Raw genomic sequence first — 23,584 nt, forward strand, 5'->3', positions numbered from 1 at the left:
ACCAAAACCAAAAATAAGGAACCATTCTGTGTTGGCTGTTGCTACCAGGCTGATTTCCAGTTCTTGCACTAACATTATCCACTACTACCTCTTTTCCACCAACATAGTGCTGGTGTGTAGCCAGTTCTGCCTTGGTTCCCATTAGACCTCTAGACTCAATTTGAGCGTTTTAAGAGCTAGTTATTGGGTAGCTCTGCTTGCAGACATTGGGTCATCTACTATTGTAAGAAAACTAAGGTGGTAAGATACCTGTAGTTTGCTCTGCCTATATTTCTTGCAGTGACTTCTCCAGTAGCCACTGAGATCAATGCTTTCAGCTTCAGCTCCATCAATATGATAGTGCCAGTGTTTTAGAACAGGTTCTAAAAGGAGCATCCGTGACAAAGCCTTAAACTGTAAATAGATAAATACTACTGATAGTTTTGCTGTGTTTCAAATATTGATCTGAGTCACATCACATGACAATAACCTGACAGTGATAAAGTTAGTTCTTTGCTGAGTAGGGCTGCCATGATTAGTCGACTAGTCACGATTACATCGACTATTAAAATCATCGACAACTAATTTAATAGTTGACGCGTCATTTGAAACTTTGTAAGATCCCAAAAGACGCAGGAATAAGTAGGATTTAAGAGTGTAACAATGGCCTGAAACAGAAGATGGCAGCACTGCATGTACAAGGATGCCAGCTGCTATTAAACCTTGAAGAAGAAGAAGCAGTGTCCGGTATCGTAGCTGTGTCCAAATTCAGAAACCGCATCCTCCTGTGCCCGCATTTGTAGGCTGATTACGTTACAACGACACAACGAAGACTGTCCAAATTCGAAGACTCCAACAAATGCGGCCGACAAATGCGCCCTTCATTTCCCCAGATTTGAAGGATGGGTCGGGTGTATACTTCGTGGCCTAACCTATCCCAACAATGGCGGCAGCTAGTTAGTTTGAATTTTACTCTTATTATTCTTTCTGGGTCACAAAATAAACGTTTAACATATTTTTTAGGCGAGAATGTAGCTGTGTAAACTTCAGTTTATCAAGACGCCACATATTTTCAAAAGTGCTCCAACGTTTTCGGAGACGTCTGTTATCCACCAGCTTGATAGGTAGCCGGGATTCAAGGCTCACTAGAGCCGGCGAGAACACCGGACTCCCAACAAATCGTTTACGAACCCACAGCCGTCTTTCGTTACTCAGGTTAAACATATATAAGTCACTTAGATAACTTAAAAATGTTATTGTTTGGCTTTTTTCAGTATTTTATTTGTTCCTGAGTAAATCGGTTGGCTGAGATTAAAGTTATAGTTTTTACACAGGTGAATAAACGTCTAGCAGACAACTGATTATCAGAAGTGTGAGATGCTGGAGAATATACTGCGGTGTCCTGTTATATTTTAGAAAGCAAGGAGCAGACGGCTGAGTTTATTAAACTCCAATGAAACAATCTGCAAATTTCATTAAAATTTAATAAACTATCATCTTGTCTTTATTTTTAGTTAGCACATACCTGAAACACTTAAAGCTGTAAGCTAATGATAGTTATATAAGAGCAGATGCATGCTGGTGCAATAAGCTGTACGCTGTACGTCCAATGGATGCATGATCTGATTAGTCGACTAATCGCAAAAATAATTGGTGACTAGTCGACTATCAAAATAATTGTTTGTGGCAGCCCTATTGTTGAGTTGTAGCTGGTATAAAGCAAGTTCTGTAAAGCACTTTGAGTAATCAGGCAGAGTAGAAACGCGCTATATAAGCACCAGTCAAGTTACAATTTATTTTCTGTGACTGTTACCAGCTCAACAAGACTGTATTCTGTATGCCCAAATTCACAGTACACTCTGTTCAGTTCACTTACCATTTATTTTTGTCAGTTGAGTTACATTTAATTTATTTCAGCGGTTCCAAATGATACAATTGTTTTTCCGCCTTTATTTTACCCTCTCATGTACGCACACAGTCATACTCATCAATCATTTGTCCTTGGTGACTGCAGCGCGGGCTAAAGCGCATAATTTGTATAGCCATTGTTTAAATACTGACTTTCCAGGTCCATATTTGGGCACAGAGCTGGTACTATGCAAAGCAGGTCTAGAAGGTTTGAAAAGGATATCCCTTTGATAGTATGTGAGTCAACTGTGTCAGAACGTTACCTCCAATAAAGCTCATCCGGTGACCTAAGCATTGGTCATATCGGTCCTTTATAGCCTCATAACGTCTCTGTAATATGCACAGGACAAACTGAACATCTACCTTACTGTTATCAGTCGCACCCTTTTAAACTCTTCATTGCTATCACCTTTTTATTTAGGCTGTTAGCTGCTATGATGCCCTCATCCTGAAAGCAGAGGGGAAAGTGGACCCTGACATTTTCTGCCAGCTTGGACACTTCAACCTTCTGCTGGAGGACTATTCAAAAGGTGAGAGACCAGAGTGTAAATGGCTCCCTGTTCCTGTCAAATCTGCTTCTTAGGATCCACTAAGACATCTTTTTTTTCCCAGTAAAAATTTGACTTCACTCTTGTTTCTTTACTCTGCTTGAAAAAATGTTGATGATAAAATATTCAGATTAGGTCATTTGTGCTTTCCTGCTGGGAAGCGTTGAAGTGTAACAGAGCTAAATATCTTTAGCTTTTAACATTGTCACAAATTGTTTACATCCTGTTGAGTCTTTCCCTCTCTCTGCTTTATGTTCTTATATTTAGCATTATCTGCATACCAGAGGTACTTCAATTCACAGTCGGACTACTGGAAGGTAAGCGTTCATGACTCTTATAGGTAACACAGCCATTAAAAAGCTGTATTCATTTATTTATGTTTTAATTTGCTAGGACTGATTTTTTTCTGGGATACACAACATCCCCTATTACCGATTTTTCTACTGCTTTTGTTTTTGAGCTGGCAGAAAGGTACAGGTCAGCATCAGAAACGGTGCCTTAAATGCGCTGCAGGTACTGAGGGGCGGTAGAGGCTAACAACTGCTCAGATGCAAGAATGTTCAGCATGTCATTGTCCTTAAACAGTGTGCGCATACCAAACAATGCTTGACTGGTTGACAGTTAGCCTGTAAAATGCGCCTCAGCAACCTGCTTTAGATTATTCACTCCTAGTCCAGAGCCACTGCTGGAGTAGATACTGTGATTGACAGTTTGATATTAGAATCAGAATCAGAATCAGAAAGGGGTTTATTGCCAAATGTTGAGCAGGTTTACAACATTAGGAAATTGCTGCGGTGCTTCAGTGCAAACATAGTGTCATAAATATCACTTAAATAGACATGAAAAAATAAAAGTAGGGATAAGAATTAAAAGTGCTACGTGGAAAGATATGTGCATGAGATATACATGAGATATATACATGAGAATAAGAATTAAGAGTGCTACGTAGAAAGATATATACATGAGTGCAGGTGGTGATCAGTGCCAAACATGAAATGATGCAGTGACACAGCGTAGGGTCATGTGTTAGTGGTGGGAACAGTCATATGGTTATTGTTCATGTGTCCAACAGCAGAGGGGAAGAAACTGTTCTTATGGCGAGAGGCTTTGGTGCGAATGGACCGGAGCCTCCTGCCTGAGGGGAGCAGGTCAAACAGACTGTGTCCAGGGTGAGAAGGGTCAGCTGAGATCCGAGCTGCACGCCGCAGTGTCCTGGAGGTGTACAGGTCCTGCAGAGATGGGAGTCTGCAGCCAATCACCTTCTCAGCAGAGCGCACAACACGCTGCAGTCTCTGTTTGTCCCTGATAGTGGCTCCAGCGTACCACACGGTGATGGAGGAGGTGAGGATGGACTCGATGATTGCAGTGTAGAACTGCATCATCGTCCGTGTTGGCAGGTTGAATTTCTTCAGCTGCCTCAGGAAGTACATCCTCTGCTGGGCTTTCTTGATGACGGAGGTGATGGTGGGCTCCCACTTCAGGTCCTGGGTGATGGTGGTACCCAGGAAGCGGAATGAGTCCACAGAGGTGATGGGGGTGTCAGTCAGGATGATGGGGGGGAGTGGGGCTGTGTGCTTCCTGAAGTCCACAATAATCTCCACTGTCTTCTGGGCATTCAGCACCAGGTTGTTGTGGCTGCACCAGGACACCAGACGTTCAACCTCCCTCCTGTAGGCAGACTCATCCCCGTCAGAGATGAGCCCAATAACGGTGGTGTCATCTGCAAACTTGATTAGCTTGACAGACTGGTGGGTGGAGGTGCAGCAGTTGGTGTACAGGGAGAAGAGCAGAGGAGAAAGAACACAGCCCTGAGGGGAGCCGGTGCTGATGGTCCGGGAGTCCGAGACATTCTTTCCCAGCCTCACATGCTGCTTCCTGTCCGTCAGTAAGTCAGTAATCCACCGGCAGATGGGATCAGGCACATTCATCTGGGAAAGCTTGTCTCGGAGATGGTCTGGAAGGATGGTGTTGAAGGCAGAGCTGAAGTCCACAAACAGGATCCTGGCGTAGGTTCCTGGGGAGTCCAGATGCTGCAGGATGAAGTGTAGGGCCATGTTGATGGCGTCGTCTACAGACCTGTTGGCTCTATATGCAAACTGCAGGGGGTCCAGGAGGGGGGCCGTGAGGGTCCTGAGATGGGAGAGAACTAGGCGCTCAAAAGACTTCATGACCACAGATGTCAGAGCCACGGGTCTGTAGTCATTTAGTCCAGTGATCCTAGGTTTCTTGGGGACAGGGATTATGGTGGAGGACTTGAAGCAGGCAGGCACATGACATGCCTGCAGTGAGGAGTTGAAAATGCCAGAAAACACTGGGGCCAGCTCGTTTGCACAGTGTCTGAGGGTGGCAGGAGACACGCCGTCTGGGCCGGGAGCTTTCCGAGCATTCAGGTTCTTAAACTGCTTCCTCACATCTGCTTCATGAATATGAAGAGTTGTGGTGGGAGGAGGTGGTGTGAAATCCTCTTTTGTGTGGGGTGAGGAGGGGGGTGTTGTAGGTGAACAGTTTGAAGGTGGTGATGGCTCTATGGAGGGGGGAGAGGTGGGGGAATTAGTGTCCAAAGTGCCTCTATTGTTGGGGCCGTTGGAGGTGTGAAGGCTGCCTGATGGCTCGTCAAAACGGCAGTAAAAGTCGTTAAGGGTGTTGGCTAAACTATATATTAGTTTATAGAGCTTGGAGATCGGTAGTCATGTCAGTGTGAATATAGTGTGGATATTCTTTTTTGCTGTTTAGTTATTCTGCTGAAACTTGAAGTGCATTCTCTGAATTGGATACAATACCAGGAAGATGGGGTGGATGGATGGAAGCACGCAGTTAACTAAATGTAACAGTCTTGCAAAGACAGTAGCAAACATGATTTCATATAAACTGGCTTGATTACAGGTCATTTAGTCAGCAGTATTATGTAACCGTTTTGAAAGCTGAAGTTTGCCAAATGTTGCCAGCTAGTTTGTGTTTTTTTTATATCTGTGCAGAGACCAGAGTCACGTTGGAAATGCTGTGGCATGAAGGTTAAAGGCTCCTTTCTACTGTTTGTTTTGAACTATCGCAATTCTGCTTTTCATAGCCTTTAAGAGGTCAGGGGATTTTGTTATTCTGTGCTGTGTCAAAGGTTTAAATGTGCATTGGTGGGAGGCTTTGTTCCCCATACGGAAAAGAAATAGTAAAAACTTATATGTGATTACTCATGAAAGTGGCCACTTTCGCATTACTTTCATACATTATTTTAGTAAGTATCCAAAACATACAAGTTTCATTATATAATTTTTCAAGGGATCTTATATCTGTTTTCACTCTTATATGCTTTTCATACAAGTTTCACACAAGACGGATACAAACTTTATAGGATTTATATATATCTTTTCCATATGGGTCCACCTCTAACTTGGGATTTTTTACTGTAGTCGCTTATTACTTAGGAAGAGACTGTAGCAGGATGACAACCTGCCTAAATTGCAGTTCCAGTGACATCCAATTTGCATCAAGAATAACCATGGCTTTACAGCAGTAACTAATTTACTACTGAATGGAATAAAATAAAGAAATAAGGCTAGTCAGCTAGTCTATAAGTAAGTAAGTAAAATGTATTTATATAGCACATTTCACAGATAAAAATCACAAAGTGCTTTATAATAAGATCAGACATACAAGCTAAAATTAATTAAAAGCCCGTTTGTATAAAAATGTCTTCAGCTGCTTTTTAAAGGAGTCAGTTGAGTCTAGAAAACAGTTACAATTTAATCAACAAGATAACTGATTTAACCGAGGTTAAACAGTGTCCCAGATCTAGCATGTGTGTTTTGCCACCATTAGTCACATAATTCAGGAAAGAAATTCTGTCTTAAATGTTGCTGAAATGTCTTTCTCATTGTGCTGTGCCTAACACTGGACACATGATGCTGCAGGTAGCACTAGCAGCCTTCTTTCCTTGTAGATTAGTGCCCACAATGTGGTTATTTAGTGTTCTGGTTCATATGTCGGTTTCGTTTGACAAAGTCTACACAAAACCGTTCATTAACGGAGCAAAGTAATGCAGAATCAGTGGCTAGCAGGGAATCATTTGGATTACTTTACGTTTAGCTAGTTTCAAACTTCCTATAACCACAACAAGTAAGAGAGAGAGATGCTGGTGTTTGGTTTCACCTCAGCACTGAAAGCGACCAAGCTAGAGAGAGATGGTGTAAGCATGTTTGCTGGAGCCTTAAGTCATATCAACTCACTTAATCACAGTTTTTGGTTAAAGAAAAACTATGTCTTTAAAGCCCAAAAGGTTGATTCTGTTCATCTGGACGTAGCATTTTCAGTGGGAGAAACGTTTCGTCACTCAGCCAAGTGACTTCTTCAGTCTCAGCTGACTGCAGAGTTCCCCAGCCTTATAAACAGTACATTTGCACAATAACTGAAACCAGCCCACTGAATGGGCTGTGAGGTCAGTTCCTTGGTCATTAATATGAAAACCATTGATGAAAGACCACTGATTAATGGCCATGAGAACCATTCAGAGAGTTGGGGAATGGCTGCAATCACAGCAGTGTAAGATGGCGAAAGATGTACCCTTAGGCCTCCTCCTGGAGTCTAGATGAACAGAATCAACCTTTTGGGATTTACTTACCTGGATGACTGAGCATGCATCAAGATATGCCTGCAAAACAAGCTATCTTAGTGGTCCCATTAGCGGCCATTGCTCTGTTGCTAATGTGCAGTGTAGAACTGAATGAATAGACTTTAGATCAATTGGTATCAGAGCCAGTTTTTGAAGTCCGGATTGGACTGATATCCAGTACCGATCCTACTGGATCGGTACATGCCCAGTTGAACATTAGTCTTTCACTGTGTAATGAATCCCCTTTTGGGGATGCTCGTTTGTTTTTATTCTTTTTACACTGCTCTGCTACAAATGAACTACGTTTGTTATGATTTTGTTTTCTCCTATCATCACAACTTTTTCAGTATTTTGTTGCTAACTGCTTTGAAGCAAGTTCAAAGCATGACAGTTTTAAGCTTGTTTTTCTCCAGTGTGGTCATATGATTTGTTGTCTTTGCAGTTTTTTAGTAATCCCAAGTTTTTTGGAAAGTGGAGCGGCTGTGCTGAGAGTTTGCACCTGTATTCTGTCTAAACTAAAAGCAATAAGGTTAAGTGAAGTGTCGCGCATCCTCTTAATTTAACAGGGCAATGCATAGCTTGTCCTGCTAAATTCCAAGTGTATCATGCCTGGCATGAACTAGCACATTAACTTATTTGTATTGTTCAGGAGGATCACAGACAATATTGTGATGGGAAAAGCAAACTTAATATGGTGAGAAAGAGGATCACAAAAGCACTTCAGGGGAAGGAGACAAAAAGTGCTCTATTTCTGTCTACCCGACCACAATTACCTCATCCATAATCATGGTCCCCCATTGTGTAATTTGTTAGCTTAAACCCCAGATCAGTAGTTTTTTTTTCCTTAAAGCATTATTTGAACTTTAGTCAAATTGTCCAGTCATCTATGTTATGATAGTTTCCAGTCCGTGCTCTTCATGTGCTTCAGCACGCCCGTTAAACAGAGGTGTTGAGAGTTCGATTGTGATCAGACCTGACAGCTCCCTGCTTACAGCTCACCACAGTGAAGTGATAATGTAAGCTCGTAGTCTCGATTTCCCCGACTCAGTGCCAGTCCCAATGAGACTGCCTCCCTTTAACAAAGCAAAAATAAAAAATAAATACTGTAACAGAAAGACGGTGTTTTATTTATGTAACAATGCATCGTTTGTGTGCCATGTATAGATTACTGCACTAATATGGGGGAAGGGAGACAATGACTCATGACTGATTTTGGACATGAGTTAAACACAAAACCTAAACTAGATTTCCATATAAAATGATCACTGAGATAGAAAGTTAGAAGCAACATGGGGTTGCTATAGATGGTACAAAACAAACGGTGGACCTGAGAAGTGAAGCCAAGGCAGAAGTGCCTTCAGTTGCCATTCTTTCAATGGTCATCCATCCATCTTCATCCGCTTTATCCAGGGCTGGGTCGCGGGGGCAGCAGCCTAAGCAAAGCATTTTGACATTTAAAAAACAAATAAGAAGAAGGATTCAGGGCCCTAAAATTGAAAATGGAAACCTTTTTTCTTTTTTTGGCTATTGTTTAATGTGGTGCTACTTTCTCTCTTCTATCTTGCTCTCTGTTTCACCTCAGGGAAGAATTCATTTAAAGTGGTATTAACTAGTATTGAATGTGTATAAACATGTTTTCGTGCCATCAAGGTTATCCTTGCGAGCTCTTACTTTAGTGCTAAATTCTGTACAGTAAACAATGAGCTGAAAAACGTCTGTTTTGCTCTTAACAACAATTTTCCAACCTTTGGTTTTCTCCACAGAATGCTGCCTTTTTATATGGCCTTGGCATGGTTTACTTCCATTATAATGCATTTCAGTGGTAAGTACTTTTGAAAAAAAAAGTTTCTCATTGCATGTGTGATCTCTGCCAGTTTTATAATTGTTTCTCCATGAACCAAGTGGGGATTAAAAAAATCCTTTTCCTTTGCTGTGTAACGGTCTGACCTTGTGGTAAATAAGCGCACGTTATGTCACCCCAACTTTGTGTGAGGACCAAGAAACTTGATAAAAGCAGAACTGTTTCAGGGAAAGACAGAACAGTTGTAAGGCAAGGTTCCCCTCTGGACTGAAGGCTGCCTTCGTGTATCAAGCTAATATGCAGATAAGAGTAAGAGAAATCCTTTTTTGAATTCCCAGTGCTCAATAGGCACTTGACATATTATTGTCAGGCATTAGTTGTGTGTGTGTGTTTGTTGAAGTATTGCTTTCCCGGCTATTGGAAGTACACTTTTCTGTGTTTATGTGATTTATATGCTGTTAACAGGCACTTTTTGTCATTAAATGTTTACATCTGTTGCACTAGAGAAACTTTGTGTGTTATGAATGATGTCTTTGTATTCCATTAAATATTCCCAGTAAGCCAAGAGGCACTGGCTGACCCTCAAGGTTGTGGAATTGGTGTAAGTTATCACCACCTCTGCCATTTAATTTTTTAAAAATTACACATGCTGGTAAAAATATTCTTGACTCTTTTTTTGCTTTCTTAAATCCTTTTAACCTAGGGCTGTTCGATGTAACGATATATATCGGATGACGATATAAAAACGTCTATCGTTTCATTTTACGCTATCGTTTGTTTCGTGGTGTCGCAAAATAAACTGTTTACGGCAATATTTTTTCATGGTTTTGATGGTCACTGTAGTGGCTATATTAATTTATTAAAGTTCTCTCTATCGCTTATATTTAATATAACTACACTACAGACAGACAAGCGTTTGTTTTTATGCGTTGTCGTTAGCAACAACGACGGTAAAACCACCGCGTGTCTGCTTGTTCCACATAAACCTTTCACAATAAAGCTCAAGATCCTGTTGAGACTTTTCAAAATAAACTGAATCACGTGAAAGAGCAGATTGTTTACGGATGAGAAGCAAAAAAGAGCCGCCAGGTGCTAAAAAATAAACCTTAGACTCAAACGTGAGTACAGGCTTTTCCCCGCAGCACGCCGTGCACGCCGTGTAATAAGCCGTGTGCAGTCAGCACAATCTGGAGCTGAACACTCTTAAGACTGTAGAGATGACAGTGGCCTTCAGGAGACATCCCTCAACTCTGCTCCCCCTCACCATATCAGACAGCCCTGTGTCAACTGTGAAAACCTTCAAGTTCCTGGGTACCACCATCTCCCAGGACCTGAATTGGGAGACCAACATCAACTCCATCCTCAAAAAGACCCAGCAGAGGATGTACTTCCTGAGACAACTTTGAAGTACAGTCTTCCACAGGAGCTGCTGATCCAGTTCCATACTGCGGTCATTGAGTCTGTCCTGTGCTCCTCCATCACAGTCTGGTATGGAGCAGCCACTAAACAGGACAGGAGCAGACTGCAGCGGACTGTACGGGCAGCAGAAAGGATCATCGGCACCCCCCTGCCCTCCATCCAGGATCTGTACCTCTCAAGAACCAGGAAACGGGCAGGGAAAATCATCACAGACCCCTCACACCCTGCACACAGACTTTTTGATCTGCTGCCCTCTGGCAGACGGTACAGAAGCCTGCAGACCAGGACCACCCGACACAGGAACAGTTTCTTTCCCCTCGCCATCTCTCTTCTTAACAGTTGACCTGTCACACTGCTCCCACTGCCAGACTGCAACTGCACCTTATGTACATTTTGTAGTATTCATTCCACCTCATTCATTTCTGTATTTTAGGTATATAAGTTAGATTCGTTATTTATAGTTGGTTTACACAGCTTTGTGTATGTATGTGTAATGTGTATATATAGACGTGTGTGTGTGTGTGTGTGTGTGTGTGTGTGTGTGTGTGTGTGTGTGTGTGTGTGTGTGTGTGTGTGTGTGTGTGTGTGTGAGATTTACATTGCTGTGCTTGAGAGCCACCATCTACCGGAACCAAATTCCCTGTATGTGTCTGCACATATACTTGGCCAATAAACACGATTCTGATTCTGATAAATACTCACAAAGAAAACGGCGGCCGTTACAACTTACCGGTATGTCTAAAAATGTATCGTTTCATGCATCGGTTAAAACACTCGACTCCAGCTACATGACGCTCAGCTGGAAACACTTCACGCAAGTCGAGCTGCCTGAGATTCACAGAATTTACAGAAAATGTTACATTTTTGTGATTTATATCATTATCGGACGATAGATGTCTTAATATCGGGATATGAGATTTTGGTCATATCGCACAGCCCTAGCACAACAGACTTTCCACTTGTGTATCGTGATTGTATAAAATCTTGGAGGCTAAGACTGTATTCAGATTGTTTTGTTCTGCTGCCGCCTGTGCTGGTGTTGATGTGCAAAGACGTGATGAGCGCTGACACTTATTGCATTAGAATGTAGTAGATAAGTCTGTGATGTGAGTGTAGTCATTTTGCTGCACCGACTGAAGTCCCATCAAACAAATCTTGTAACCAGACTTATGGAAACCAGGGGTGTAGCTTTCTTATATACCAGGCTGTAGAGGCTGACCTGCTGCTGTGTCTGTTACCTTTGGGCCTGTTGATTTTATTGCTTTCATAAGCTACACCAGCAGAACATCTTATTTTTTCCCTTAGCCTAAGCCAAGCTTTTAAAGCTTGAAAACCTTCTTTAGCAAGTCTTTTACTACATTAGTGCTTTTTGCCCTGTAAGGGACCACCTTGTTCCTGGGTCTATTTCACTGAATCCCCATTGTAGAACTTTTACTTTGATTTAAGATCAAATACTTTTAAGTAATGTCCAGCATTTTTGTCTAATGACCAACCAACGTATTATCATTGGTTGGTCATTAGACAAAGGCAGATATTTCCTATCAAATTTAAAATTACATTATACATTGCAGTGCACCGGCTGCATATGCACCTGTCAGGCTTTAGGATCAGAAATGACTACTCGTCTGTGCTCCATCAGTTTCAGGAGTAGAAAAATATGATTGGGTGGCTGATACAGTATTTTCCTATGGAGTACTGGTACCCAGTACTCCATTTTTTAGTACTGGGATTCCAAGCGATCTGAAAATGTGACATCAACAGACTGACGATGAGTCACATGAGCACATCTCTTTCACAAAATTCAAAACTATAATTTTTAACACCAGGCAACTAGGGAAAGGGCTTCACCTGCATTAGGTGGTACTCAATTTTAATGGAAAAACGACCAAAAGGGGGATCGGGCCGAGCTTGTAAGGTACTATTGGAAAGGGCTATTAGTGTAGCCGAGAGACCTGCGCAGAAAAAGTCTGTGTACAATAAAGAGGAGAAAGATTTTTACGTGATGTTCTAAATGGTTAATCTAAGACTGGTTGCATGTTTCAAGTGATAAACTATGTCTGAGTTTGCTGAATTGCAGAGAAATTGTTGTCTGCAGAGCCTGCATATTCATCCTTTGCCCTCTTGCTCGCCATATGTAATTCCTTTCCTAAGTGCTTTCTGAGTCTCTCAGTGCAAACAGTGGTTGTAGAGCTGTACAGTCATGTTTCATTCACACTAAGATGAAACCATGGTTTTGACAGGTTTTTGAATCTGTTTGTGTAAAACGGCTGTGAGTGTTGGGGGATGTTAATGGGGGAGGGGAGCATGTCATGTTGGGACCTCAAGGTCAGATTACGTCAACTTGAGCCGGAGGCCCAAAGGAATGCTGAGCTGTCAAACGGTGAATGTTACTTCACAACGCTGTAGTTTTGCATATCCAGAGAGGGATGCTAGCCTATGAATCACAATCCTTTGATTCTTAGTGTTTATTAAAAATAAAAATAAATAAATAAAAAGAAAGCCATAATGGAAGGATAAGATATTAGGTCATAAATGCCATGCTAATTTTGATGTTGAAATAATGTTGGACATTCAATTTCAAATGGTCACCAACCAGTAGCCATATTTCAGATGTGCACCTTTTTGTTGTTGAATGGTCTTTTCTAAAGGCCTGGGTCGCCCTCTGTTCATCCTTTGGCTCGAGTCTGCCTTATGCTGTGTGTCACAACCTATTTGGTAGAGCAGCTTCACTTTGGATTGTGCCATTTAGGGAGGGGAGGGTGAACACGGAGGGGAGGGTGAACACAGAGGGGAGGGAGAGAGGGAGGGCCCAGATAAACAGGGAGGAGGGAAGGAGGGCAATGAGTTCAGTCAAGCTGCCGTTTGTGTGTGCGTGTATGTTGCACACAGTCAGCAGTGAGCTGAGTGCCCTGCCATACAGGAGAAGGGCTTCGTGCTGATATGCAGTTGCTATTGTTGTCATAGCTACACAGTGAGTGGCTTCAACTGGAAACTAGTATTTGTCTGTGTTTTAATGTGCTCTCGTCTCTGTAGGTTAGTTTATTTCAATATTGCTGAGAGATCGGTGCTGAAATGTTGAAAGGCTGCTGTCATGCTAGCAAATTTACGATTGCTCTGACATACACTACACTTGTGAAGCCAGACCCGCCGATATAGACCAGATCCACTGTGCAGATACTGTTACTGAATGACTGATTTTTAGCTTGCAGCAAAAGTGTTGAAGAGAAATTTGGGGACTTGAATTTTCAAACTGCTGAGCATGCTGTCATTCTTAAATAATCGCGCTCCATTTTCTGCTGGCTGTGCTGTATTTGACATTACAAGGATGGATTTGTTTAAAAAAAGGAGGGAGGGTTTGCATGTGCACTTTGCTTTTATTTTACAGATAAAAACAAAACGGTACAGCGGAAAGTCTGTTTGCCTTTTTCTGGGCTGAACTGAGAAATTAGTTCAGCATTTTGCTGGCAACTAGGGACCAAGATATGAAGTCCTCTTGTTAGCTTTGATGGAACATTATACCATTGTCACGTCAAGTTTATGTGAACTGAAACCTGTTTCAGACTAGAGTAAAAAAAGTAGGATGGCAAACTGTGCAACCAGGAAAAACCACTGGTAAATAAGCTTGGCTTTTGGGTGTGTTTGTTTGTTTGTTTTTTCTGTCTGGGAACAGTTGAAAGTCAATGCAGTTACCCTCTGGGAGGCCAGAGGCTGAGTGCCCTCTGCTCTGGGCACCCAACTTTGGTCGCAAGGCAACTGCTCAGCCTCTGGGTGGGAAGTCCAAGGCGGGCAGACTCCAGTCCCTCTTCAGTAGATTGATGAAGGTTTGCTGTTAATTGCCGTCTAATCTATAAATGCAGACAAGTTGCCAACAAATTTTAATCAGTGGTTTGCTCAATCACATATAGAATAGCACAAACCTGAGTTACTGTTCGGGCACTGAAAAGCATGTTTTATTTTGTGCCAATGTGTGTAGTTGCCTCTTGGACTGTTTATTTGGAATGAGAGGGAAAGATGTTACCAGAACAAGTGTGTAATTGACACGGCTGGATGGCTTAAAGCTGTAGGTCTCTTCTGTCGCTCTTTCCTCAGTGTTTATAGCCGAGTCCCACATGTTCCTGCTCCACAGTGATGCTGGTATTTTACTGAAACAGTAGAAGTAAACTCAACTTAATGGAAGGAGGAGAATTCTAATGCAAGACACATACAAGGATTCAGCTTACTTTCTCTCTTTATTTTATTTTTTTTAAATTATAGTGAGCAGAGCAGGTTCCAGTGTGTCTGAATGTTGCAAAAGGGTCAGTGTTAGTTAAATTAATATGCAGAATATTCCAAGTCGTGTGCTTTCCTCTTCAGACACTCGAAGTCAGACGCAACAATACAAAAGTATAATCTGTAAGAATTAAACGCCCTCTCCACTTAGCCAGCTGTGCCACTCAACTTCGATGTTTAATATGAAGTAATGGCAAGAAGTTGTTAAAGAAAGAAAGAGTTAATGTTACACTGCAGTAGATTTCTAAGAAAGCACTCTACTTTGATGGAGGATTTATTTATTTTATTTTGTAAGTCTGCAGTTACCTTGAGAGTTAATAAATATGTATAATTACTCTGCATCTGTAGCAAGTTTCACACCATCACCATGGACTGGAAGTTCTAAGTGTGCAGTGAATGATGGTTGGGTTAGGGTTGAGTTTTTTTCACTCAGCTGCTCTTCTTGGCCCGTCACAACAGTTGCATCATCATTTGCAAAGCCAATAAACTTTGCATGACATTTTATCAGAGATCCTCTCACAGCAAGGCTTTCTAACTGTAGGATGTGAGACTGCAGCCCCGGTGCATAGCATCAGTTAGGTTTCGCACACTGTAGAATACCTCTGATCAATCATATTTGTACACCCGGCACAGTAAGAGCATCTTCATTAACATGCGGACAGCTTGGAACTGACAATAGATAATGTTTTGTTCTTCTAAACATCGTATATGTCAGGTGTTACAAATGGATTTCAGGCTTATATGGAGGAACAGTTTGCAATAAAGCAACTCTAAGGTCAAATCCTGCCTCCACTCGAGTCTCAGTCCTCAAGCCTTCACACAGTTACCGACAATTTCAAACAGAAGTGTTCACACTTGTATCATATTTACCGATTCCTCTTCAGCCTTGTTACCTGCTCCCTGACTTTTGCTCTTGGTGAAATGCTTGTAGTTTGCCGCGTCTTTACTTGTTTGCCCCGTTTAGATCTGGCCCAGCCTGAGAGAGTTGATTATGCACGGTCCAATGCTGGCAAGTCTGTCCCTGGCCCAGGGTACAGCTCTGCAGGTTGGATGTAGGCGGGAACAGATTTGAGATTGCAGTATTATCACAAACAGATTGCATGTAGAGTGCTTAACAAATGTGTTAAACCACATGTCATAAGTGCCAACTTGTTCCTGAACTGATTCAGAGAAAAACCACCCCCAAAAAACAGTGGTAGCCGACCGACTCGGTCTTATTGCTGTTTTATCCCCATTCTACCGCCATATTGACACACCAGTGTTGATTTGAAGACGGGCAAGTTGACTACAAGTGGTCTCAGACCCTGGTCCCTGACTTTGAAGCCACAATGTACAATTTAAAAATGGTGTCAGACTATGTTAACTGTTCATCTGCACAATTTTATACAATTTCTTCAGATTTACTGCAGATTTTTATTTGTGTAAAAACAAACAGCGGTGGATGGAGCAGCTACAAAGTTTTGCTTTTCTTTGCATCAGAGTTTTTGATCGGGTGTTTTGATGAAGGACTCCCGCTTGCCTTTTTCCACTAAAGGCATTAATGGTGATCACAGGAACAGCACTGCTGTTTACGACACTAGAAACACGTTTTTCTTTCACTCTACCCGAGCTCACCAGCTCGGTAATGGCTCCGCCTCTTTGCTCTTTATGGTGTGTAAAGATACTCTGGGTCCACGTTAAACTGTGCCAGCATCATCACTACTGCTGTTATGTTATCAGTGTTTTTGTTTAAAACTGGGGCCTGTTTGGGCTTAATGTTGTCAGACCTTTTAGTCACACGCTGCTCCTAAACACATTTATACTGAAGGTCCATTTTTAGTCGCACATGCGCGTGAAACCCTCATGTTTACATCATTTAACACATCGGCGCAATACAGAGCCATGCGTTAACCGAAGCATCGAAGCAAAGTTCGTGTTGAGAATTTTTTTTTAATAATCGAGTTCTTGGAATTACTCAATGAAATGTTGTAGCCCTGAAATGGTTTCTTTACCTACAAGTTATGCTTCTATATGTATGCAAACATGTAACAGCTCAAGTGAGACGCCTCTGGCTCCCACCAGACCACTTGCCATGAAAAATCATCTTATGAATATAGTAAGCTAACAAAGTGCACATAACTCCATCTTTACTGTAGTGATGAGGGCCTCCACGTAGTTGACCCTGTTGTGAACTTTGCAAGCAAGCAAAGAGGAAAAAAAATTTACTTTTGGGAAAAGACACATGCGTGAAGCCCACATGGAACCATGTGTATCATAGATTTGGGCTGGTAGATACCAATATACAGTAGTGTCTGCAGCACCTTGAAGAATAATGGGAAGATACTAGAGAAGACACTATCCACTGACCATAAAGGCTACAGTACAATATACTGATACACTGCTGAAGCCATTTTATTTAATTGAAGTAAACAAATTGCCTGCAGCTGTTTGTACAGTGAAATGATTAAGATTTTTTTTCTGTTGTAAAAGTAGCATCAAGCCTTATCTGGGCTACCTCAACCTGGATAATGTTTCGCAACACTAGAATAGTTTACAGCTTAGCAGCTGTTATGTTATGTATGGGTTAAGTTGCACAGTTGCATCTTGCTGCCTTAAATGGCTAATATTAGGTCCTCATCCCTTATCTCAACCTAATTTCCGAGATGGTTTTACAAATGGGATTTCACTCATTTTCCAAGTTTTTTTTCTTTTTTCTTTTCAAAGTAGCATTTACACTTATCTGGTTACCTTGGAGATTTTTATACTCCATATTATTACCATATCAATTCCATTCGCTTCCGCTTCTCCTTTTCAGGGTCGCGGGGGGCGCTGGAGCCTATCCCAGCTGTCATAGGGCGAGAGGCGGGGTACACCCTGGACAGGTCGCCAGTCTGTCGCAGGGCTAACACACAGAGACAGACAGCCAGTCACACTCACATTCACTCGCACATTCACACCTAATGGCAATTTGGATTATCCAATTAGCCTATCCCCACAAGCTGCATGTCTTTGGACGGTGGGAGGAAGCCGGAGTACCCGGAGGGAACCCACGCAAACACGGGGAGAACATGCAAACTCCACACAGAAAGACCCCGGCCTGATGTTGGAATTGAACTCAGGACCTTCTTGCTGTGCGGCAACAGTGCTAACCACCGTGGCACCGTGCTGCCCCTATTACCATATTATTATTATTATTATTATTATTATTATTATTATTATTATTATTGATTGGTAGTGTAGTAAAGTGTCCACATGGGCTATATTGGCATATTTTATTAGGTTTACTGTTTGTATTCATTTCTGTTCTTGTTAATCCTCCTATTTTTGTGGTCTTTTTCCAGGGCAATCAAGGCATTCCAGGAGGTGCTTTACATCGATCCCAGTTTCTCAAGAGCTAAAGAGATTCATCTGAGACTGGGATTCATGTTTAAAGTCAACACAGACTACGAGTCAAGCTTAAAGGTAAATTCAATTCAATTTCAATTCAGTTTTATTTATATAGCACCAAATCACAACAACAGTCGCCTCATGGTGCTTTATATTGTAAGGTACACCCTACAATAAAAGATACAGAGAAAAACCCAACAATCATATGACCCCCTATGAGCAAGCTCTTTGGTGACAGTGGGAAGGAAAAACTCCCTTTTAACAGGAAGAAACCTCCAGCAGAACCGGGCTCAGGGAGGAGCACCCAACTGACGCGACCGGTTGGGGTGAGAGAAGGAAGACAGGATAAAGACATGCTGTGGAAGAGAGACAGAGATTTATAACAAGTACAATTCAATGCAGAGAGGTCTATTAACACATAGTGAGTGAGAAAGGTGACTGAAAAGGAAAATCTCAATGCATCATGGGAGTTCCCCAGCAGCCTATGCCTATTGCAGCATAACTAAGGGAGGGTTCAGGGTCACCTGGTCCAGCCCTAACTATATGCTTTAGCAAAAAGGAAAGTTTAAAGCCTAATCTTAAAAGTAGAGATAGTGTCTGTAAATCTAAATAGATATGAAGTTTGAGACAGAATCCAGTCTGTGTTTTCAGGATTTTATTTCAGTGGTGTCATATCTTCCACCTTGTCTTGTTTTATGTATTTTCACTGAGATGGTAAAATATGTTGGACTGAACTGAAGCATGCATGCACAGATAAAAAGGGTGATCTGAGGTTGCTATACTGAGGCTGCAGAACAATGTCCAACTTAATAGGATGCACTGTAGAGGACTACTGAACAGATGTTGTCTCACACATTTTAATAATGAAGTTACTGATTTCAGTTGGAATATTCTAAATATCTTGAACTATCCATCACAAAGGACTTGGGGTGACAACTCTGGCTGTGGTCTGACGTGATTTAATAAATGTAGTCAGAAGTAAAGCCATAGGGAAGCAGGCGAGCTATCTTATCTTGTAATGTTGTCATAACAACCTTATCAGCTAATATTGGAGGGATACTGGAAGCATTTGCTATTGTGGGTGTTTATGAAGTGTATTATACAGTCTTACTTTGTTCATTGCACATCTAAAGGTTCTGCACCCACAGCTGATAGAAGTGCAGCTAGAACAAATATATACATTTTGACTCGAGTCATCAGCAGAGTGTCCTTGCCTGATGAGAGTGCTGGAACAATTGAATCATTTTGCATTCATGCCACTTAAGTTTCATGAATTCCGATGTACAGTCACAGATAAGAGCCTTTTAACTTTTTAGATAATTCTGACCTCCCTAGTCCTTTGGATCAACACCGGCTGCAGGATCATCTGTCCTGTGTGTCTGTAATCCCCGGATACTTGTGAGTTGTCGAGACAGTAACAAAAGGAAAAAGGCATTCTGACTTTTAGCTGCCGATCTGTTGTCGGGGATCCCTTTGGGGATTGATTGCTCTGATCCTAGGCTTTGTCCTGTTTCAGACGTTATGTCACACTAGCATACTTATGCCAGTGCACTACAGAAGTTTAGACATGCCAACTGGATATTACAAGTTTAAAAAAAGGAATATTTATTACACTGCCATCGCAGAGGATTTTATTCATGGTGATTATTTATGAAATAAAAGTTCAAATAACCAGAACTAAGAATAGAAGACTAACTAAGAAAAGATTAAATTCCAATAAGTTACAAGTAAGTGTCAATATTGCAGCAATAGGTGCATCAGTGTATTTAACACTCTGAATGACCACAGTCAGAAAATAGCAGGGGAAGCACTGCAGTAATATTCTTCCAGGCTTACAGAATATGAAGTTCATACATAGAGCTGTTCGATATAACGATATATATCGGATGACGATATAAAAACGTCTGTCGTTTCATTTTACGCTATCATTTGTTTCGTGGTGTCGCAAAAAAATTAACTGTTTACGGCAATATTTTTCATGGTTTTGATGGTCACTGTAGTGGCTATATTAATTTCTTAAAGTTCTCTCTATCGCTTATGTTTAATATAATCACACTACGGATGGACAAGCGCCTGTTTTTATGCGTTGTCGTTAGCAACAACGACGGTAAAACGATCGCATGTCCGCTTGTTTATTTTCCACATAAACCTTTCACAGTAAAGCTCAAGATCCTGTTGAGACTTTTCAAAATAAACTGAATCACGTGAAAAAGTATGCAGAGTGTTTACGGATGAAAAGCAAAAAAGAGCCGTCAGGTGCTAAAAAATAAACCTTAGCCTCAAATGTTAGAACAGGCTTTTCCCCGCAACATGCCGTGTGATAAATACTCACAAAGAAAACGGCGGCCGTTAAAACCTATGTCAAAAAATGTGTAGTTTCATGCATCGGTTAAAGTACACGACGCCCAGCTGGAAACACTTCACCTTCCCGAGATTCACGGAATTTACAGAAAATATTAAATTTTTTGTGATTTATATCGTTATCGGGACGATAGATGTTTTATATCGGGATATGAGATTTTGGTCATATCGCACAGCCCTATTCATACATTACTAAATCTTTTGGGGAAGGTATAATAAGTGCCAGACACACAAACTCAGACACATATCGCTGTGATCTCAGTCAGCAGCACAGGAGCTCCTCCTCTCCTCTGATGCCCATGGAGGATCTAGAAGGAAAAAGGTCGAGGTGGTCATATTTTCTTAAAAGTAAGTTGTGAGTTAGTGTTGCCTGATCTCCCTGACTTTCTTTTTTTCAGTCAGACTAAGTAACCTAGTTTGAATGTGAGTAGAAATCCTGCCGAAACACGTTTGAGCGGTATGGTTCAGAGGTCTATGAATTCAAATAAATTTGTCATTGATAGAAAAAAGCTGCAACATACACATTTAAACAATTCTCTCTCCAAAGAAAACACACCGACATCAGATTAACAGATAAGATGACACAAGAGGAAGTGCATGTAATCAGCAAGGTGAATTACATTTCCAGAACAACACCGACAGTCCTGTATATGTGCAAGAAACGAAGTGTGCAACACTCGGAATTTAAGGTGCATGACACGTGTCTTAACTATATCAAGCAAATATTCTGTATTGGTTAATGGTGAAAGAAGTATTTCCTAAAGCTTGACATTTTCAGTTTACAGTTTATTACCAAAGGTTTTAAGAGTTTATACACATGGTGCTCTGTGGAGCTAACTAGGCTGCACGCGTTGCACGTCTTCACTCGGTGTTGGAGGCCACCCCTCCCTGTTTGTTCTGGCTCGCTGCCAACACATATACACACACAACTGCCCCACTTATCTAAAGGGAGGGGTGGTCTCTCACGCAGAGGAGCTGAGATTGAATAAATGTAAGAAACAGAAATGAGAAAGGAATCAGAAACTGTTTTCTGTAGTAAATGCGTGCAGGAGGGAGAGGGAGGGAATGTAGAAATGGACTTTCATGAAGGATGCATGTTTCAAGGTGCAGAGCATCAAGTGACTGAGATGCCTTGAGTTTCTAAGAACACATTGCAATGTGAATCACTGCATGTAACTGCACCAAACTTGGATTTCACATACAGCGCAGACAATTTCATCCCATTAGTGTCTGCTAATGTGGTTAATGAGAGAAGAGGAAATGATTTGGCCCCAGTGTGCTTTAAATTGAGGTTATATGAGTTGGCTGCTTCTGTAGAGCTGCGTAGCCATAGAGAAGAGCTTTGAGCTGAGAAAGAGAGGTGAGATTTGGGTTGGGTGAGGGAGGGGGGGCTGTAGAGGTGGTGTTTCCCTGCCTGTTCCAGCTTTGAGGTATTGTGTGTCATCTCTCAGCACTCTCCACTGCAGCCGTCTGCTGAATAGTAATCAGTGACACCAGGATAGAAGAGGGGGAAGGAGGTGGCGTGAGAGAGGGAGGGAGAGAGACAAAAAGAAAGATTGCAAAGAGACAGAGAGAGAGTGAGGAAAGCGAGACATGGGGAGGGAGGTGGAATGCCAAGCTGACAATCCTGCTGCATTATCTGCCTGATGGTAGAGCAAGTGTGAAAGGGAAGGAGGGAAAGGATAGAAGAGGCTGAGGCGGAGATCTACTGGAGGATGCTGTGGGGTTCCATGAGGAGTGTGATGTGAAAGCGATCTAGGTAAAAGCATTTGTCTTTGCCTCTGTTGCTTGACATTAAAGCATGTGGATGCAGTTGGAGTGTCTGGTGTTTAGTGGCTCGTAGCGCTGTTTAAAAGGGAGTTTGTCCTAAGCAGGGTCCTCTGTGTGTGTCTGCATGCGTGCGCATGCATGTGTAAGTGTGTGTGTGAAGCTCCACTGGCCCAGGGTGAAGCATGCAAAGAAAGATCCAGCTGGACGGCTCTTGATTTTTATCTGGCTGACATTGACCGTCTGTGCGGCTGCTGTCGCTCCAAGACAGCGGGCGCCTCCTTTTTCTGTGTGTGCCTGTGCTTATAGCTGCCTTTTCCCCAGCATGGACCGCTGATACCGGTGCTTGCCTTTTAAGGTTAAAGCAAGAAATCCTCTTTAATTTGACCAGTTCAGCAACAGCAGCAGTACAGTTTGTTCCAAAAGTGTGCGTGCCATTGAAAGAAGTTCAAGGTTTTGGGATTTTCCTCGTGCTCAGGTGCTGACAGGTTTTACTGACCCAGATTCTAGTGGTGCCTTTTTAAATGCACAAAGCATCATTTGGGACTGCATAGGGTTACAGTGCAGCAACCCTAGGGACTGAAAAAGGGCTCCAGTGATTCGTCCAAATAATCGATGACATCAACTATAAAAATTAATTGATGGGGGAATTTTATTGTCGATGCATCATATCATAAATTTCTTTTTGTAACTGCAATACACTACAGGAAGCTATAGGGCAGTATCGCCTATATCGTCTGCCAAGACTGCAGATAATACTAACGAAGAAGAACGTAGCGCGAACGGCAAAACAGGAGGACAGAAGAAAATAGAAACTGAGATTTTAAACAAAAGTTATTTGCAGAGTGTCCAAACTGGCACTTTCCTTCCACGACAGGACTACTGCTGTCCACGAGCATTTAAAACGCCGGCACCCTGGAGCTGTGACGTCAGCTCTGAATGCTTCAGTTTTAGGGAGTTCAGTGCATCGCGTTAATACTTTATGTTCAAATTTGTCCAGTAATGTTTATGTTAGATTACCTATCGGAACCTTCTCATGCATGCGAACACCATTTCAGTTTTGTTAGCTAAAGAGTGAAATGCGATAATGTAGCTACTCCTGTATGCTAGTTTGTTTGGTTTTTGTTTTTTTTTCTCACATTATTATTAGTGTTTATTCTGAATAGTAATTAGTACAAGTTTCTGGGTCATTATTTTATTTTGCTGTGGGCCGAGACAACACAGTGATATTCACAGGTGGGAAGACTTGACTAGGTGAAACACTGGAGCCTAGAAGAGGAGGTTCACCCACTGGAAGTGGAGATAAGCATAAGTGAAATGATCGTTGACTAATTGAAGAAAAATTGGCAGATTAGTTAACTACCGAAATAAACTGCAATGAAAACTGTCACCTTGAAGCCACTTATAGACAGGACATCTTGCTGGAATTTACATTTCACTTTCTCGTATAATGAACTTGAATACAGTTAAAATTACAGCAGTGTGTCAGCAACATCTGGGCATTTTGTGGAAGAACTAAAGGGAGTCCGAGAAGGCCAGAAGAGCTGTGTGACTTGGGCTAAT

At 41.8% G+C, this 23,584-nt stretch overlaps 1 protein-coding gene across 3 annotated transcripts in view; it reads left to right on the forward strand.

Moving 5' to 3' along the window:
* Positions 1-23,584, forward strand: part of kdm6a (lysine (K)-specific demethylase 6A) — a 50,776-nt gene that overhangs the window by 2,918 nt on the left and 24,274 nt on the right. For 2 of the 3 annotated variants that reach the window (XM_085250204.1, XM_085250205.1), the window contains exons 3-6: positions 2,309-2,417; positions 2,703-2,752; positions 8,802-8,860; positions 17,848-17,968. In XM_085250204.1, coding sequence (XP_085106330.1) covers positions 2,309-2,417; positions 2,703-2,752; positions 8,802-8,860; positions 17,848-17,968 — 339 coding nt within the window. Of the gene's footprint in view, positions 1-2,308; positions 2,418-2,702; positions 2,753-8,801; positions 8,861-17,847; positions 17,969-21,708; positions 22,014-23,584 lie in introns of those variants that run through there. The other variant, XM_085250206.1, reaches the window with a different exon arrangement.

The sequence above is a fragment of the Mchenga conophoros genome, linkage group LG16 (genome assembly GCF_057382185.1).
Source record: "Mchenga conophoros isolate Kocher_MC1m ecotype Shallow Benthic linkage group LG16, M_conophoros_male_GT1.1, whole genome shotgun sequence".
In the NCBI taxonomy this organism is placed as follows: Eukaryota; Metazoa; Chordata; class Actinopteri; order Cichliformes; family Cichlidae; genus Mchenga; species Mchenga conophoros.